General features: G+C 37.2%; 1 protein-coding gene across 1 annotated transcript in view; it reads left to right on the top strand.

Moving 5' to 3' along the window:
* CCDC73 (coiled-coil domain containing 73) overlaps window positions 1–14,814 on the top strand; it is a 77,032-nt gene that overhangs the window by 20,669 nt on the left and 41,549 nt on the right. The window contains exons 3-5 of the mRNA XM_026795856.2: window positions 1,855–1,974; window positions 6,562–6,708; window positions 13,214–13,285. Of these exons, the coding sequence (XP_026651657.2) occupies window positions 6,577–6,708; window positions 13,214–13,285 (204 nt within the window). The 5' untranslated portion in view covers window positions 1,855–1,974; window positions 6,562–6,576. The remainder of the gene's footprint in view (window positions 1–1,854; window positions 1,975–6,561; window positions 6,709–13,213; window positions 13,286–14,814) is intronic.

Below are 14,814 nucleotides of genomic sequence, written 5' to 3'. Positions count from 1 at the left end.
CTGGGGATATTTTGAAAAGTGATTAACTCCTAAAGTTTTTGAGGACTGTGAAGGATTTTTTTTTGTCTCGTATGATTCTATAATGATTTGTAGATCATGATAATTGCAGATGACAATGAGTAAATCCAATGATATTTTTAATAAAACTGTAGAAGGGCATCTTTAAAATAGAAGTTTGACAGCAGATCCCCTTTTAGGAAGGAAGACTATTTGTTAAATAGCCCTGTGTTGAATACAGAGCTGTAATTTCTGGAATTGCTAGAGGTATCACTGCCTTTCTGAGAGCCTGCACTCCTGTGGAAGTTTAGCTTGTTTTCATTGGTATGTGTGAATGGAGCCACTCTCAACTAATACCCAAAAGAAACAAACCAGGGACTGAAGCCAGTCCAGCTCACTGAAGAGGATGTGTGCACCCCCTGATCTGGGCTGTGCCCATCATGATTCCACTTTTAGCCCTTTGCATCCAAAATCACCCCAAAATCACCACCCAGTCCTGGCTGGTGGCTCTTTCACAGCTCATAAACTCTGGGTTTATCCAGATGGATTCTGGGCAAACCCAGGGAGCTGGTTGGCTTGGGGTGATGGCTGTTGCACACAAATTTTGCTGCTTCTCCCAACAAAGATGGTATAATTCTTGTAGGAAGATGTGGGATGGAGGAGAAAACGAAAAATAACATTTGTCTAGCGATCCCTAAATTGAAGGATCAAACTTCAGGCAAGGTCAAACATAACTGCATTAAATATTTTTCAGTCTGTAGAATTTTCAAAATAAATAACCTTACCTACAGAAAATTTCTGGATTTTAAGTAGGAAATAAAAAGCACCAATAGTTAGAGGAAGAAAGCTGCCTTCAAAATTAATCATTATTTTTTAAAATCAAATGGAGCCCAAGAAATTTAAGACCTAGTAAAATACATGTTAGGCTACCTAAACCTTTACATATACGTTCTTAGCAATGGTTCTTAAAAAAATGTGTCTTAATCCACTTGTCTTTTCTGTAGTTGTCTTTACCCAGTTGTTTCACAGTCCACATTTGATGACACTGGCTGCCAGCAGGGTTTTTTATCATTCAGGAATCCAACCTGCCTTATGTGAGACAGACATGATGTGTGGAATCTGGAAAACAATGAACATGTTTTTTTGTCTTCCCAGTTCCTTCTGGTGAGCTCTTCCTAGCAGAGTGATGGAGTCTGGGCTTTTATGCTCCTTTGGTACACCTGGCTGCTTGTTTTCCACTTCCTAAACTTACATTTGAGCTATAACTTCAGAAAATTGTAACAGAACTTAAGGATTTATCTCATTTTGGGGGTTTTGATATAACAATGGATTCTAGAAGGGGTGTGAACAGTATCAAAAAGACATTTCCTTGAAAATGAGAATGTGTGTAAGACTTAGTGTTTTGTTGTTTATCAAACAGGCAGAGCCCCTAAATGTATTTCTGTCTTAAATGATCACAAGGGGTACCTTATCTGGTGTAGGGGGATGATTTATTTACTTATAATAATTATATATTGTATAAAATTCAGTCATGCTGTTGCATTTTTTGCATCAATATTTTTAAAAATAATTTCATTTAAAAGCAAAACAGTGTTTTATACTCTTCAGTTGAACATGACAAAAATCTGGATTATGCTTGTTACCCAGTAACCTCACTTGATGGTTCCACAGCAACACTGACACCTTGACCACAGAGTAACTCAGCATATTTAGATTTAAATCCTAAACTGGATTTAACTGGATACACCTGTTTATGTAGGTGTATTAGGTATGCTCTGTGCCTGATGAATTCATTTCAGTTGCATAAACTTCTGTACTGTTTTTCACAAATAGTCATAGAAATGTTTCTTTTTGCAGGCTGCATCTGAAGCACAGAGGTGGTACTGCTGATTCTTGTCACTTTTGTGTCTGCATCTGGTGGGGACAGACATACTTTTATGGCCATCCTTTTAATAAGAAGTTATTACACTTAAGCAGGTAAACTTTGTCCATTAACATTTTCATTCCTGAGTTTCACCAAGCACAGAATTTAATACTTATGCTTCAGTGTAATTTTTCTGGAGGCAGCATTTGCAAATATGTTGGAGCAGATATTTTGTCTCCCTGTGTGTAGGTAAGTACTGATAAACAAACAAATAAAATCAAGTATTATTTATTAAGGTAGAAACCATCTCAAAAACTGGGCCAGGCTATACTGAAATGCCATAAATGACCCTGTTTCTACAAAGAAACTGTTGCAAAAATGCACCCGAAGGGGGTTTTGTAGAGAAATCCTCTCAAATCCTGCACACATGCACTGTTGGAATGTGTTGAGTTAGAGAGTAGGGGGAAGGTGTTTCCAAGCAGTTTTTGTAAGCTATTGCTCTCAGTGCCACTTCTGGCGTTTGAATGTTTTAGTTAATATCAAAGCCTGCAGTTGTTATTGTGGGAAAGTGATAGTGTGAAATTGATGCTGTTATACTATAACAATAAGGACGTGACTCATGTATTTTATGTACACATGCATTCAACTGTAGTGACAAATGGCTTCATGCTGTGTGATTAAATGCATATTAGCATTTGCCCTAGGCATTTGATTATTACCATCTTTACTTCATTACATTACCACACTGTATGGCCATATAATTTATAAGATAATACAGACATCACTTTGTTGCTGATAGGAATTATTCTGTTTTATGGATGGTGTCCTTTAATTTTGCCTTTCATGGATTATAAAATTGGTTAATATCTGCTGAAGTGAATCACTGGAGAAGCAAATAAAGATGTTGGCCTCGGGTCACAGTGTCATTTGTGATACTGGCAAAATCTTACAGCCTCATTTATCCCTGTACATGATTGATAACACCATGGGTTAAATGGAGAAAGCTTTGCTTCCATTAAAGGATCATCATGAATGAAGACCTCCCACTTAAAAGTCAGGCATGATGAGAAGACAAGAGACTATCTACAGGTCAAATTAAATAACTTAAATAATTTAAGTGGAATGACAGTGTAATTTGTTCATTCTGTGTTATTACCCTGACCCCTATCAGGCTTATAGGCTAACTTACTTTCTAGTGTAGGGTATTTAAGATGTAATTTTTAATAAGTGCTTTTCAAAGATATAAAGCCCTTTATGGCACTTAAAATTATGTTAAAATTGATTTTTTTAATGTGCTTTTTAAAAAGTAATTTTTGTCCTTATTTTGTTAAATGTAAAACGAGTAATAGGAAAGCAAATGTAGTAAATGCTTCAAAATAGGAACTTTAGTCTTTCACTTTTAAAATGTTATCCATGTATGCTTTAGATTTTTAAAAAATTATTTTATGGGTGTTCTGACAAATACCAGTCACTAAAGTAAAAATGCATTATTTGGAAATAACTTTGATTTGATACAAGATTTTTTTTTTTAATATTTTCTGTGGTGAAGGGCATTTATTATTTATCCTGTATCTTTACGGTAGGTCTGGATTGTTGTATTAATGTGTAATATCAAAAGTAGGTATTTTATTAATATGAAATTAATAAGAATTAATTAAATTAATTAATTAATCATTAATATGAAGGATAATTTAAATTCTTTTTAAACTTTATATTTTGTATATTTTTGTTCCTAGCCAGGCGCAGTGTAAACTCGTGGGCAGGTGGAGAGTTCTTTGAGCTCTCGGAGGTGGAAGGGACCGCAGGGCAGCTTCGAGAGGGCAGAGGGGTTTGTGTGACCCCCTGCACTTCGCAGGTTCCTGAGGAGGCAGAGGGGTGTGTGAGCCCCTGCACCTCGCAGGTTCCTCAGGAGGGCAGAGGGGTGTGTGAGCCCCTGCACCTCGCAGGTTCCTGAAGGCAGAGGGGTGTGTGAGCCCCTGCACCTCGCAGGTTCCTGAGGAGGCAGAGGGGTGTGTGACACCCCTGCACCTCGCAGGTTCCTCAGGAGGGCAGAGGGGTGTGTGACACCCCTGCACCTCGCAGGTTCCTGAGGGGGCAGAGGGGTGTGACCCCTGCACCTCGCAGGTTCCTGAGGAGGGCAGAGCAGTGTGAGCCCTGCACCTCGCAGGTCCCTGAGAGGGCAGAGGGGTGTGTGAGCCCTGCACCTCGCAGGTTCCTCAGGAGGGCAGAGGGGTGTGTGAGCCCCCTGCACCTTGCAGGTTCCTGAAAAGGGCAGAGGGGTGTGTGAGCCCCTGCACCTCGCAGGTTCCTGAAAAGGGCAGAGGGGTGTGTGAGCCCTGCACCTCGCAGGTTCCTGAGGAGGGCAGAGCAGTGTGAGCCCCTGCACCTCGCAGGTTCCTGAGGAAGGCAGAGGGGTGTGTGGACCCCTGCACCTCGCAGGTTCCTGAGCAGGCTGGGGAGCGTTTGTGGCAGTCCTGGCAGAGCAGCCTGAGTGCAAATGGCCCGTGAGAAAACAGCGCTGTCACCGTGCAGGGCTGGCTGAGGGCTCAGTGAGCTTCGCTCGCACAGCGTTTATCCCCTCTCACCGCTTTAGGGAGGGAAAGTCTTGTTTGTCGAGTGCTCCTGCTGAGATCACTGAGCTGAGAGAAAGCCCTGCATGCCTGAGGCCCCTTTGCCGCTGTTCCTTGGAGTATAGCATTGGTTTGAAAGTATCCCCTTGGGAAAATAATTCTGATATTGCTTCTGTGACGGGAAGGAAAAGCCCCAGCCCTGTGTGTATCAGTTAATGTACAGTCTTCTGCTGGTTGGCCTAAATAAGAATAATTTTGTAACTGAAGTGCACTTCTTCAACTGCTCCTGTCTTTGTTGGGTGAATCCTTTTTCTAAATCAAGTTTATCCCTTATTTTTTCTCTCATTAACACAGGCTACCAGCTTCTTCATTTGATAACTGCACAGTCTTGTAACAGTTCATCACTGTAGGATTTCACCAACTCCAAGCCTGGAACATTAGTTGACAGCAATATAATTAGACCATGTGTCATGTTTTAACATTTGTTTGTAAAAATCTTACCCTTAGCATGATGAACAGTGAAATCAAATGGCTCTGTGCTTAGTTTATTGTGCATAATATTGGCATTTTTATTAGATTTGTAGTTATGATCATCTCCCAGTACTTGATATCAGACGTTTGTGGTAGTTCTTCATGTAGTGGTACAGCATGTATCAGTAAGAAAACAATTTTGAAAACTTGAGTGAAAGAAACAAATTTTTTTAATGTGCTTTTGAGAGAGTCAGACTTATTGTATTCTAAGTTCTTAGGCTAAAGTAGAAATAGTAGTTTTTTTATCCTAATGTATTGCTTTTAAAAAACTCCAAACAGCCTCAGTGTACAATGTCTGCAGATTGCCTGCACAATGCCTGATTCATGCTGGCACATTGACACAACAGATTTGTTGCCTGAAGTGCTACATGTTTGTACATATTTCTTATTCAGGCTTTATTTGCTGCCTCTTCAGAAGTCCTTCAAACATACACATTTTGACACTGACAAAAGAATTTATATACTTCATATTGAACAGCTCAGAATTAGTCATATGTTTTAAAATGAAAGACAAAAATGAACCTGATTGTTTTGGTTTTAGCAAAACCATTGCTTTACTAACAGAATAACTTTTGTGGTGGGGCAGCTAAACAAGGAGTCAATCTCTCATCCATGACCAAGCAGCTTAAATGTGATCTATGTTAGAGTTTTATTTAGACAACAGAAGAAAAAGTGGTGAGCCCTGATTTGTAGTTGTTATGGCCCCATGATACAGACCAGGTCTCTGCTCTTCCTGCAGGAATCCCTTGCTAAGGGCTCTGTGGCAGCAGCCAGGTCAGCCATAACTCCTGTGCTCTGCCCCTGCCTCCGTAATTCTTGGTGCAGAAACACGAGGGGTGTGTCTGGCAGGGATAGCGTCGGGTCTTCCAGTGCACTGCTGGCAACTCAGTCTCAAGGATCGGAAAATATCATCTGGGAAAAACAGGGGAAATACCTGTGGTTGTTACATTTTTGTGAATAAAGTGCTGAGTGTTGTGGTCACCTCTGGTGTCTCTAACAAATTTGCTTTGTCCTTACAGAGACACCTGGGGCTCCTGTTTGTGTAATTCCTTGCTTGACAGCAGTTGATGCAGCTGGCTCAGAGTACAACATTTTGATGTAGGATTCGTAGGAAGAGAATGAGAAAGACACCTTGATAAAATTCAGATGCACAGACTGCAAGCATTACCTTAAGTCCCTGATTTCAGACCAAAGATCTCTTTTAAAATTGGGCCCGTCTTGTGATCTTGAATGTAGGCAGCAACTTTTTCATGGCATGATGTGTGTTGCAGCACCTTCATGTTAGTGCAGGACAGTAACTCTGGGGAAAAAAAACTCTACTGCTTCTGTCTGCTCATCAAAGTTTTTGCTTAAAACTTAAACCAAGACAAGATACAGAGAGGAGAAGCAAAGGAATATTGGGAATTACTGATAAATGTTTGCTTTGTTTCTACAGTAGTGCACATTACTTTAAAATAAAAATATTGCTAATTACATAGTATCTATAAGTAGTAGTTTTGCTCTTTGCAAAAAGATTCTGCCTCCATATTTGAAAGTTGTGCAGTTTGAGTATTCTCTTACAGATAAACTGGAGAGGAAATGCCTGTCTTTATTTTGCAGAAAGGAGCTCAAAGAATGGATGAAGACTTTAAAACACAGGCACTTGAATCTGCTCTTCCAAGTCCATCAGAGACTTTGCTTTCCATTCGACTGTTAGACTTTAAAACGAGTTTATTGGAGGCAATAGAAGAGCTGCGTATCAGAAGGGTAAATTTGTTTACATTGGCTTTGGTCTTTCTTTGCCTTATTTCTGTCTCTCTGTAGGTAATCCTAGAAAATCCTGCATGAGTGTGGCTAGACCTCATGCTGTATTTTAAGTGATTCACCAACCAGGGTTTTATGTAAAAATGTATTGGGTGTATTGCAGATTTTCCTGTAAACAGCACAAAGGCAACAGGTTTGGATGGGAATGAATTTGGTTTTTCTGTAACAACATAAGAAGTTGCTAGAGTTGATAATCAGGCTATTGAGAAAAGCTACATTAAATTATTGTCTTTCATTATAATTCTTCTCTTTAAGAGCAGTCTTTGATACAAAAGGAAAAGAAGGAATCCAAGTGTTTTCCAAGTCCCCAAGTCTTTCTCGTTTCATAATTGATTTGCCATTTGCCAGAAAATTGGTGATTTTGGTTCTTTGCATGTGTATTTTGTGGGCAAAGAGCTAGATTGAAACCACTGTGTTTCACCACTTTTACATTGCTAAGTCTATGGAGCTAGACCCCTACAATAAATAGTGTATTGGGTATTAGGGGTGGGGGTGTTTTGTTTTTGAAATTATCTTGTAGCAGTACCAAGGTAAAATTGCTTCTGTGCTGGTAAAGGCAGCTGTTTTTTCTTGTAGTTAATTTGTCACTTGTATTTTTCTGTGGTTACTTTTTCAGTTGTGTGTACATAAACATTTCTGTCTATTTCTCCCCTTAGGATTTCTGAACTGTTATGTGTATTGTAAGACCTAAAGTGTATTTTTTCTTCATCTGATGCATTTGACCTGCTCAAAAGATGTGTATTATTAGTTTTGAAATATTAGTATTGATGGCATGCTTGATTTATGCTTATTTTGATCTAAGTGAAATGCTATAATCCTCTCTTTAAAAGCCATAAACAAAAGAATGACTACCATTAAAAAGGAAAAAAAAAAGAAAGAGAGAAGGGCTGCATGAAGGTTCTTTATTGGTGTAGTACTGTTAAAGCCCCCATGGTGTGATCCCAGACCTGTGTTACAATGGTCATGTTTAGTCTAGTCAAACTATTTTAGTATTAAAAGTAAAGACTGAATAGTTTAACTTTATTATTAGACATATTATTATATCAAATAGTTGTTATTATTATTATTATTATTATTATTATTATTATTATTATTATATAATGATCAGAGTATCTTTTGCTTATAAGACTGCTTAGCTGAATTTACATGGTTAACTCAATGTTGCACTTTTAATGCACAATGGTCAGAGCCTAAAGTGTTCATGGAGTGCCATGGGATTTCATAATTTGGCATTTTCCTTTGGGTTTTTATACTTGCTTTGTGTCTGCTATACTACGAGAGTTTGTGGCTGTGATTTTGTAGAAGTTGTCTCAGAAGGGTGAGTAATTTTTTGCCTTGAAATTGTTTGTAGTTTCAAAATTGATGCAAATGCTAAGAGCCAATTTCATAGTTAAGACATGGTCCTAAGTTTCTAAAATAGCTGTGCTTTCCTTTACCCTAAAAAATATGTCTATATCTACATGTTTATTTAGAAATTTAAGTAAAAAAGTAAGCATTTTACAGACAGCCAGATTGAAATCTTGGTGTGTCCTTGAATGCATTTTTGATTGGTTTTGATAGTTCAGGGTTCCTTGCTTGGTATGTTTGAAGCTTGGAATATAAAACATAGGTATTCTGAAGAAGCAAGGGTTATTAAGTAATGTGGCTTATGCCTAGTGGCATTCATTTTTATCTTTTAAAGTAGAATTTTGTGTGGATGTTTTTGCTTTAAAATACCCCTAAAAAACCCTATCCCCATTTTAGCTGTGAATTTCTTCCAAGCTCAAGCATGAGCTTATTTTGTAAATTTTTAATCAGGCCTGAGAGAAAGGTAGTGCATAAACCAAAATACAGAGATGCCTTAGAGAATTACAGTGCTTGTCTTGCACTAACATGCTAATTTTTCCATGGCCATAAATGAAACACAAAATCTGTGTCATCTGCTCCATCAGAAAGTGGAGTAAAAGTGACAATTCTGCTGGTTTCTTACTGTTTCTTCCACTTCCTTCCCAGGTTGCTTGTGAGGTTCAGTGGACTGATAACCTGAGGGAGGCACTAGAGCCAGTGCCACGAATTTTACTCTCAGCTTTGTCTTTGACCTCTGGCTTGGCCTCAGATGAGATTATTTTACATCTATTTGCTTCTGTTTTTCTTCCCATTCTTGGTCTTGCTTGTCACTTCAACAGGAGACTCTTTGGGACAGGACCTGTTGTGTATTTTGAGTTTATTAAAGCGCCTGGAATGCTTGGTTAAGCTACAGCACAAATTCAGATTAATAAATTTGTGGGTCAAATTATCTGTGTGAAGCTAATAAAAAGCAAACTCTTAAATACGAAAATGTTTTGAGAGATTTGTTGCAATCCTTACTCAATGTCATGATATCGTAGGTAAACTCTCAAAAATAGTTCAGAAGAGTTGCTCAGAGTAAGGGACTGTTCATCTGTTCCATCTTCCAGAGGAAATCCCAATCCTTGATAGCTGTGCAAGTTTGTTCCTAAAGATTAATTGCTTGAATGATTATACTTGATGCAGTTCTTGTGGCTATTCACAGGGTCTTTGTTCTCTGTAGGAATTGACATAATATGAATATGCAAGTAATTAAAAACCACAAAAAATTGGATTTCTCTTTTTCCTGCCCTTCAGGGATTACTTCACAACCCAATAGTTGGAGTGTCTTCTGTTTTTTCCAGTTTGCTTTCCCACTCATCCAGCACTGACCACTGATTCTTTTGTGCTGGATATTCCTTCAGTTACTTCCATGTCTGTCAGTCTTGCTCTGGAGTCACCTGAGTGCCTTTTCTTCCTAACAGCCTTTTCACTGGATTTCATACCTAAGTGTAAATTAGGGAATTATTTTAGTGAAATGACAGACACAAGGACAGCTGAGTATTGGGAAAAAAAGCAAGCATGTGGGTTTAAGAGAATAAACAGCACTGAATTTCAGATCTCTTGATTGTGACATCCTTGGTATTGTTGTTTGAGTCAGCAAGCAGTGTGTTAGAGCACAGTTTCTCTGTTTGTGAATAATGTGGCTTTTGATTAGGAGCTGATTGCTTGCAGTTGGAGAGTGTTCTAAGTATCAATGCAGACCTTTCCAGGAATATATTTTGATAGAAGAGATTAAATATAGAGTAATTTTAACCATGCAGTGCAGTCAAGGGCAGACCAATGAAATTTACAGAGGGAATATAGTGGTTGGTACAAATTTTTGTGTCTCTGCATGTGAAAATTGAAAGTTTTTGAGAATAGATTCCAAATAGGAATCTATATAGGTTGCTATTATTTTTCATAACTATGAAAATCCAACAATGTTTTATCAGAAACTAAAGGTAGAATAATGCTTCTATAAATATCTTCTCTCCTATTAACATTTGTCCAGGAAGCAAAGCTTAAGAACAATATCCATGAGATCTACTAAAAATTGTACTGATCTGCTTCATTCATGAAGGAATTTCTAATTGTAGTATGAAAGAATCAGAAATTGTAGTTTCTGTGAGTACTGTTTGACCTGCATGAAAATTGGATGTGCAATTTTGTAGGAGGGAGAGTGTAAGTTTAAAAAAGATAATAAAAGTACCTAGGAGCAGTTTTGGCTGCCTGGACATGAGCCAGCTGTACTCTGTTCCTAAATCCGTTCAGGGTCAAGAATCGAGGGGGCTTGACCAATCCACAGCCCATCTTGTAAAACTACAGCCTGAAGCAAACACTTTAAAGAAGGCTTGACACTTTCTAAAGGTTATAACGAGTAAATAAACCATCAAATTACTCCTCTTTTATTGTTATGGTAGTCTTTTTTTATAAAAACACTTAAATCCATGTAGTCCTAAGGCATCGAATAAAAAATGAACACTTTGAAGGTTTGGTGGGTTTTTGATCCCTCATCAGAGTTATATACAATATTGTTCTCCTAAGTATAACAAAAACATTTTTGTTTTATTAAACAGCTGATAGAACTTCTAAAAAAAAAAAAAAGTGCTTCACAGAAGTTTTAGAAGCTTTCAATTCAAAATGGGTAAACTATAAATGTCCTTTGGAAGATGTAAAAATGATGGATAAGGTTTATAACTGTTGGCGATTTCACGTGAGAACATTTTTATCATGTAATTGTCATTCTCAGTTTAAGTATTTATGATGTTTATTTTCTCAGCCATGGTTACATACATGGACATTTTTGATAGCTTCCAGATACACCTTTATAATTTGGGAGTAAGTTGGAGGAGTGCTGTTCACATAGAACTTTGCTTCTTATCCTCTTAAGTGTTCACAGCAAAAGGCCTCACTTAAAATGGAATTTAAGGCCATTTTCTTAACATTTTGAGAAAGACTTTTGCTAATAATATATAATTTTCATAGCATTTGTTGCTTAATAACAGAAAAGATTGAAGATCACACCTTTTTAAAAGCCTCTGGCTCATTTGGTTTTGTCAGTCAAGTGAAATTCCTTCAGTACTTATTGAATAGTACTAGAGAAAAAAAATCATTGCAACTATGCAGCACTATTTGTTAAAGCAGAACTGGAAATCACTGATAATATTTTAAGTTCTCTTTTTTATTTTTTTTTACCATGTCATATGAAATCTTTAGGTCTCTTCTCCATCTGTATTCTACCAGTGTATATCAGAGAAGTGAAAGCTAAAGGACTTTTCTCTCTGGTTTTCTGTGAGCAAATTTCAGTTTTAATGCCTGTTCAGTATTTTATATGTAAAATTCACATGACAGCTGAGGCATATATTTAGAATCTCTGAAAGAATCTTGAAATGTTTGGGAGCAGCCTCCTGTGGGAAGAAGTGTGCTTCTCTACACACATGTGCTTGTAAACTGGCTGCTAATCAAGAAAGTCAGTTTTGACCCTAAAACACTATAAAAGATGTCAATGTCAAAAAACTATTTTGAATCACTTGGGACATATTTTGCTCTTTTGGTTTTGTTGATAAGTAGTGGGACTATGAATTAAATATTATACTAAGTAAGAAAGGGTTGTAAAATCTTCAAAACAGTCTTGCATCAATTGTTGAAGTGTTTTAAATATCCTTGAATCGGAAACTTAGAACCCTTGCTCATACTGGGGTTCAGAAAAATTGTAGTATATTTTATAGCAAAAAAAATTTTGTGTCATCTTCTTCACTTGGGCAGGAGAAAGAGCCTCCATTTGTCCTTTCAGTGTGTCAGGAAAGGTGCTGCTTCATCCAGAGGTGGGATCTTTTTGGTCTTATGGCAAATAATGGTCGTTCATGGTATTGCAATTCAGTAGAATTAAAATTAAATTAAAAGTACTTAAACCCCAGTATTAAGAGAATGAACCTTTTGATGTCTTCTTTTATTTTTTATTAGAGAGAGAGATCCATGGCCTTTTTTTCCCCAAGTTGTGACTGTTTTGTAAGGTCCTAACAAATTTTTGAGGTGTGAGTCACTTCAAAAGTACTTAAATTTTTCCAACGATTAAGATGGCGAAATTTAAACTACAGTGAAGTTGAACTTAAAAACAGCATAAAATTTGCACATCATATATCAAAATGCACCGTTCAAGTATTGGGAGTATTCTTTTACCCTTATACAGTGAGCTTGGCCCTTGCTGGCCCTCAGTAAATGTTATTAGTGCAAGGATTCATCAAGGAGAAGTCAGGCTTACCTTAAAGTGGTGGCTTTCCCATGCTGGCCATCAGTGTGCAGAGCAGAGGCAGGAAAGCAGCCTTTGGAAGTTCAGTGGCACATTAGGGCAGCTCTGCAGGTCCTTGGAGGATATTCATTATTTTGACTATGTGCAAAAAACAGGACAGTGCTGAGTTGCTTATGACATGCATCAAAAACCTGAATATTGTTCTTGCAGGAAGTCGTGACTGTTCATAAGTAAACCTTTTTTCTTCCTTTTTTTGAGTACTAGGTTTGTGAAGGAAGGCCAGTGCTCATAAAAATTGGACTCCAAAGGGAAAAATTAACTTGAATACCAGAGTGTTTCAGGAAAATTTACATACATATTTAGCAACTGTGATTATCAGAAGATAACTCTCATTTGTTATCAAAAGTAATAGTTTGGTTCTTGACAAAATGCTTCTGCAAGAGCAGAATCTGTAACACCTCCCTGTGGATCATGGGGGAAACTTTGGACTTTAGTAATGGTCTTCTCAGATTTTCTGGTAGCTCATCTTTTCAGAAATATGTGTTGATTACTGTTTCAGTTTATTTTGGCAGGACAGAAGGCTTCTTGGCACAGAAGATAATGATAAATATTTCTCTTTTTCCATAATAACAGAAGTAATCACTGACAAAAACTTTTCAGTTGTCCTAGGAGATGTCACAAAGAATAAAGATTCAGATGCTTTGAGCTGAATGTTTAAGTTGCCCCAAACATTCTGAGTAATTATGATTATCTGTATCATTGACTACAATGGATTCTTGAAGCACTTTTGCATCTCACTGAACTTTTCTTCATTTCAGTGTTTTGACTTTTTTAATGTTTGTTTTTAACTAGGAAACAGAAAATAATTATGAAGACCAAATAAACAAAATTGTTATAGAGAAACAGGAGCTGGAATGGCAGAAGGTAACTTTCCTGTGTGCTTGTAGTGTTTTACCTGCTGAGATTTAATTTTAATGTGTTAATATAAATTTTGATTTGTTACAATTCCTCCTTTTAGAGCTATTTTTATTTCAGTAGTAGAATGTTCTAGCCAGTAGCTTATTACTTAGTCATGAACATCTGCAGCTTTTATTTTGATTTGGATTGTGCCCAGCTTAGCAATGTTTTTAACAGGAAAATATAATAGTATTTGGCATGACTTGGCAATCTTCAGTCAAAAGAGATGGAAATACTGAAGCAGGAAGACATTTAGCTAATCTGAGGCATGTTGGCACATCAGTGTGGGGGAAGATGTGTAGCAGCTTCTCTGTATTATGCAAATATCAGTGCAGCAAACGACTCCACTTGCAATCTTTTGGAAGTGGAGATTTTTCCAAAAAGTTATTTTTGAACATGAACTTGTATGTTATCCATACTCAGTCTGTCAGCTTTTAAATGTTGAGAATGAAGTATTCAGCAACACAAGTCTGACATTCTTCTCAGAGTTAGGGCTCCTGAGGTTATGCTTTGCTAGGAAATGCATTCCCTTCTTTAATACAATCAAACCCATGACCCCTGTCACTAGGGCACAAGATAAAAGGCTTCACTCCGTATATTTTACAACCCCAGAAAAAACAATAATTTCAGCTCTATCCTTGATCTTGGGATATTTAACATCTTAGTTGTAAAGGAAGGCTATTTCATCTTGGAGTTCATCCTAACCATCTTAAATTAATAATCCCAACTCTGTGCTTTTCTTTCTTGAAAGATATATATGTGCACACAGAAACAGGAAACATTTTCTATTTGTAAAAGCAAGAGTGCTTTCAATTTGTAACCCTTCTTTGCTTTTCTTAACCTAGCTTTGCAGTGCTTAATATTCTGGGTTCAAAAGGGAGGATTTCCACCCATTCTAAGACCTTAACAGCAATTTAATTTACCACTCATAAAAGGATGGGACTTACAGGTAATGAGGTGAACTCTGTTCCTGTACTTTGCACTTAACATTGGCACATGGCAAAGCTGATCAATGAGTGGTAGATTTTGGGAACTTCATGTGAGCAAATTTTCTGGAACTTCAAAGGAACGAGCTAATATGAATATCCAATCCTGGAGACTCCAGTAAGATGAAAACTCTAAGTATGACATTTAAATTGAATTTGTGACCTGATTGTTTCTGAATGCAGAATCATACTGACCACAGCAGTAGTTCAATAAGTAGACATCTTCCTCTGGTTTATCAAAGGTTCTGTTTTACCATTTCCTTCCTGAATTTCCCTTCCAGTCAACATTTCTGTCATTCATTTTATTTTACCTTAAATTTAGTTAACTAGTTTGAAATTAAGACATTATTTCAGCTAAGTCATATTGCAATATTACAACTTATCTACATTTTATAAATATGCTGTGCCTGCTCTTGAAAGAAATACTCTCAAGCAGGGAAAACAGAATAACTGGAGAATATATTCCTTTAAATCTAGTGGTATACTCATCCATTATAATATTAAAATATC

This window comes from Zonotrichia albicollis, chromosome 6 (genome assembly GCF_047830755.1).
Source record: "Zonotrichia albicollis isolate bZonAlb1 chromosome 6, bZonAlb1.hap1, whole genome shotgun sequence".
Lineage (NCBI taxonomy): Eukaryota > Metazoa > Chordata > Aves > Passeriformes > Passerellidae > Zonotrichia > Zonotrichia albicollis.
This window is presented reverse-complemented; position numbering and strand designations above follow the sequence as displayed.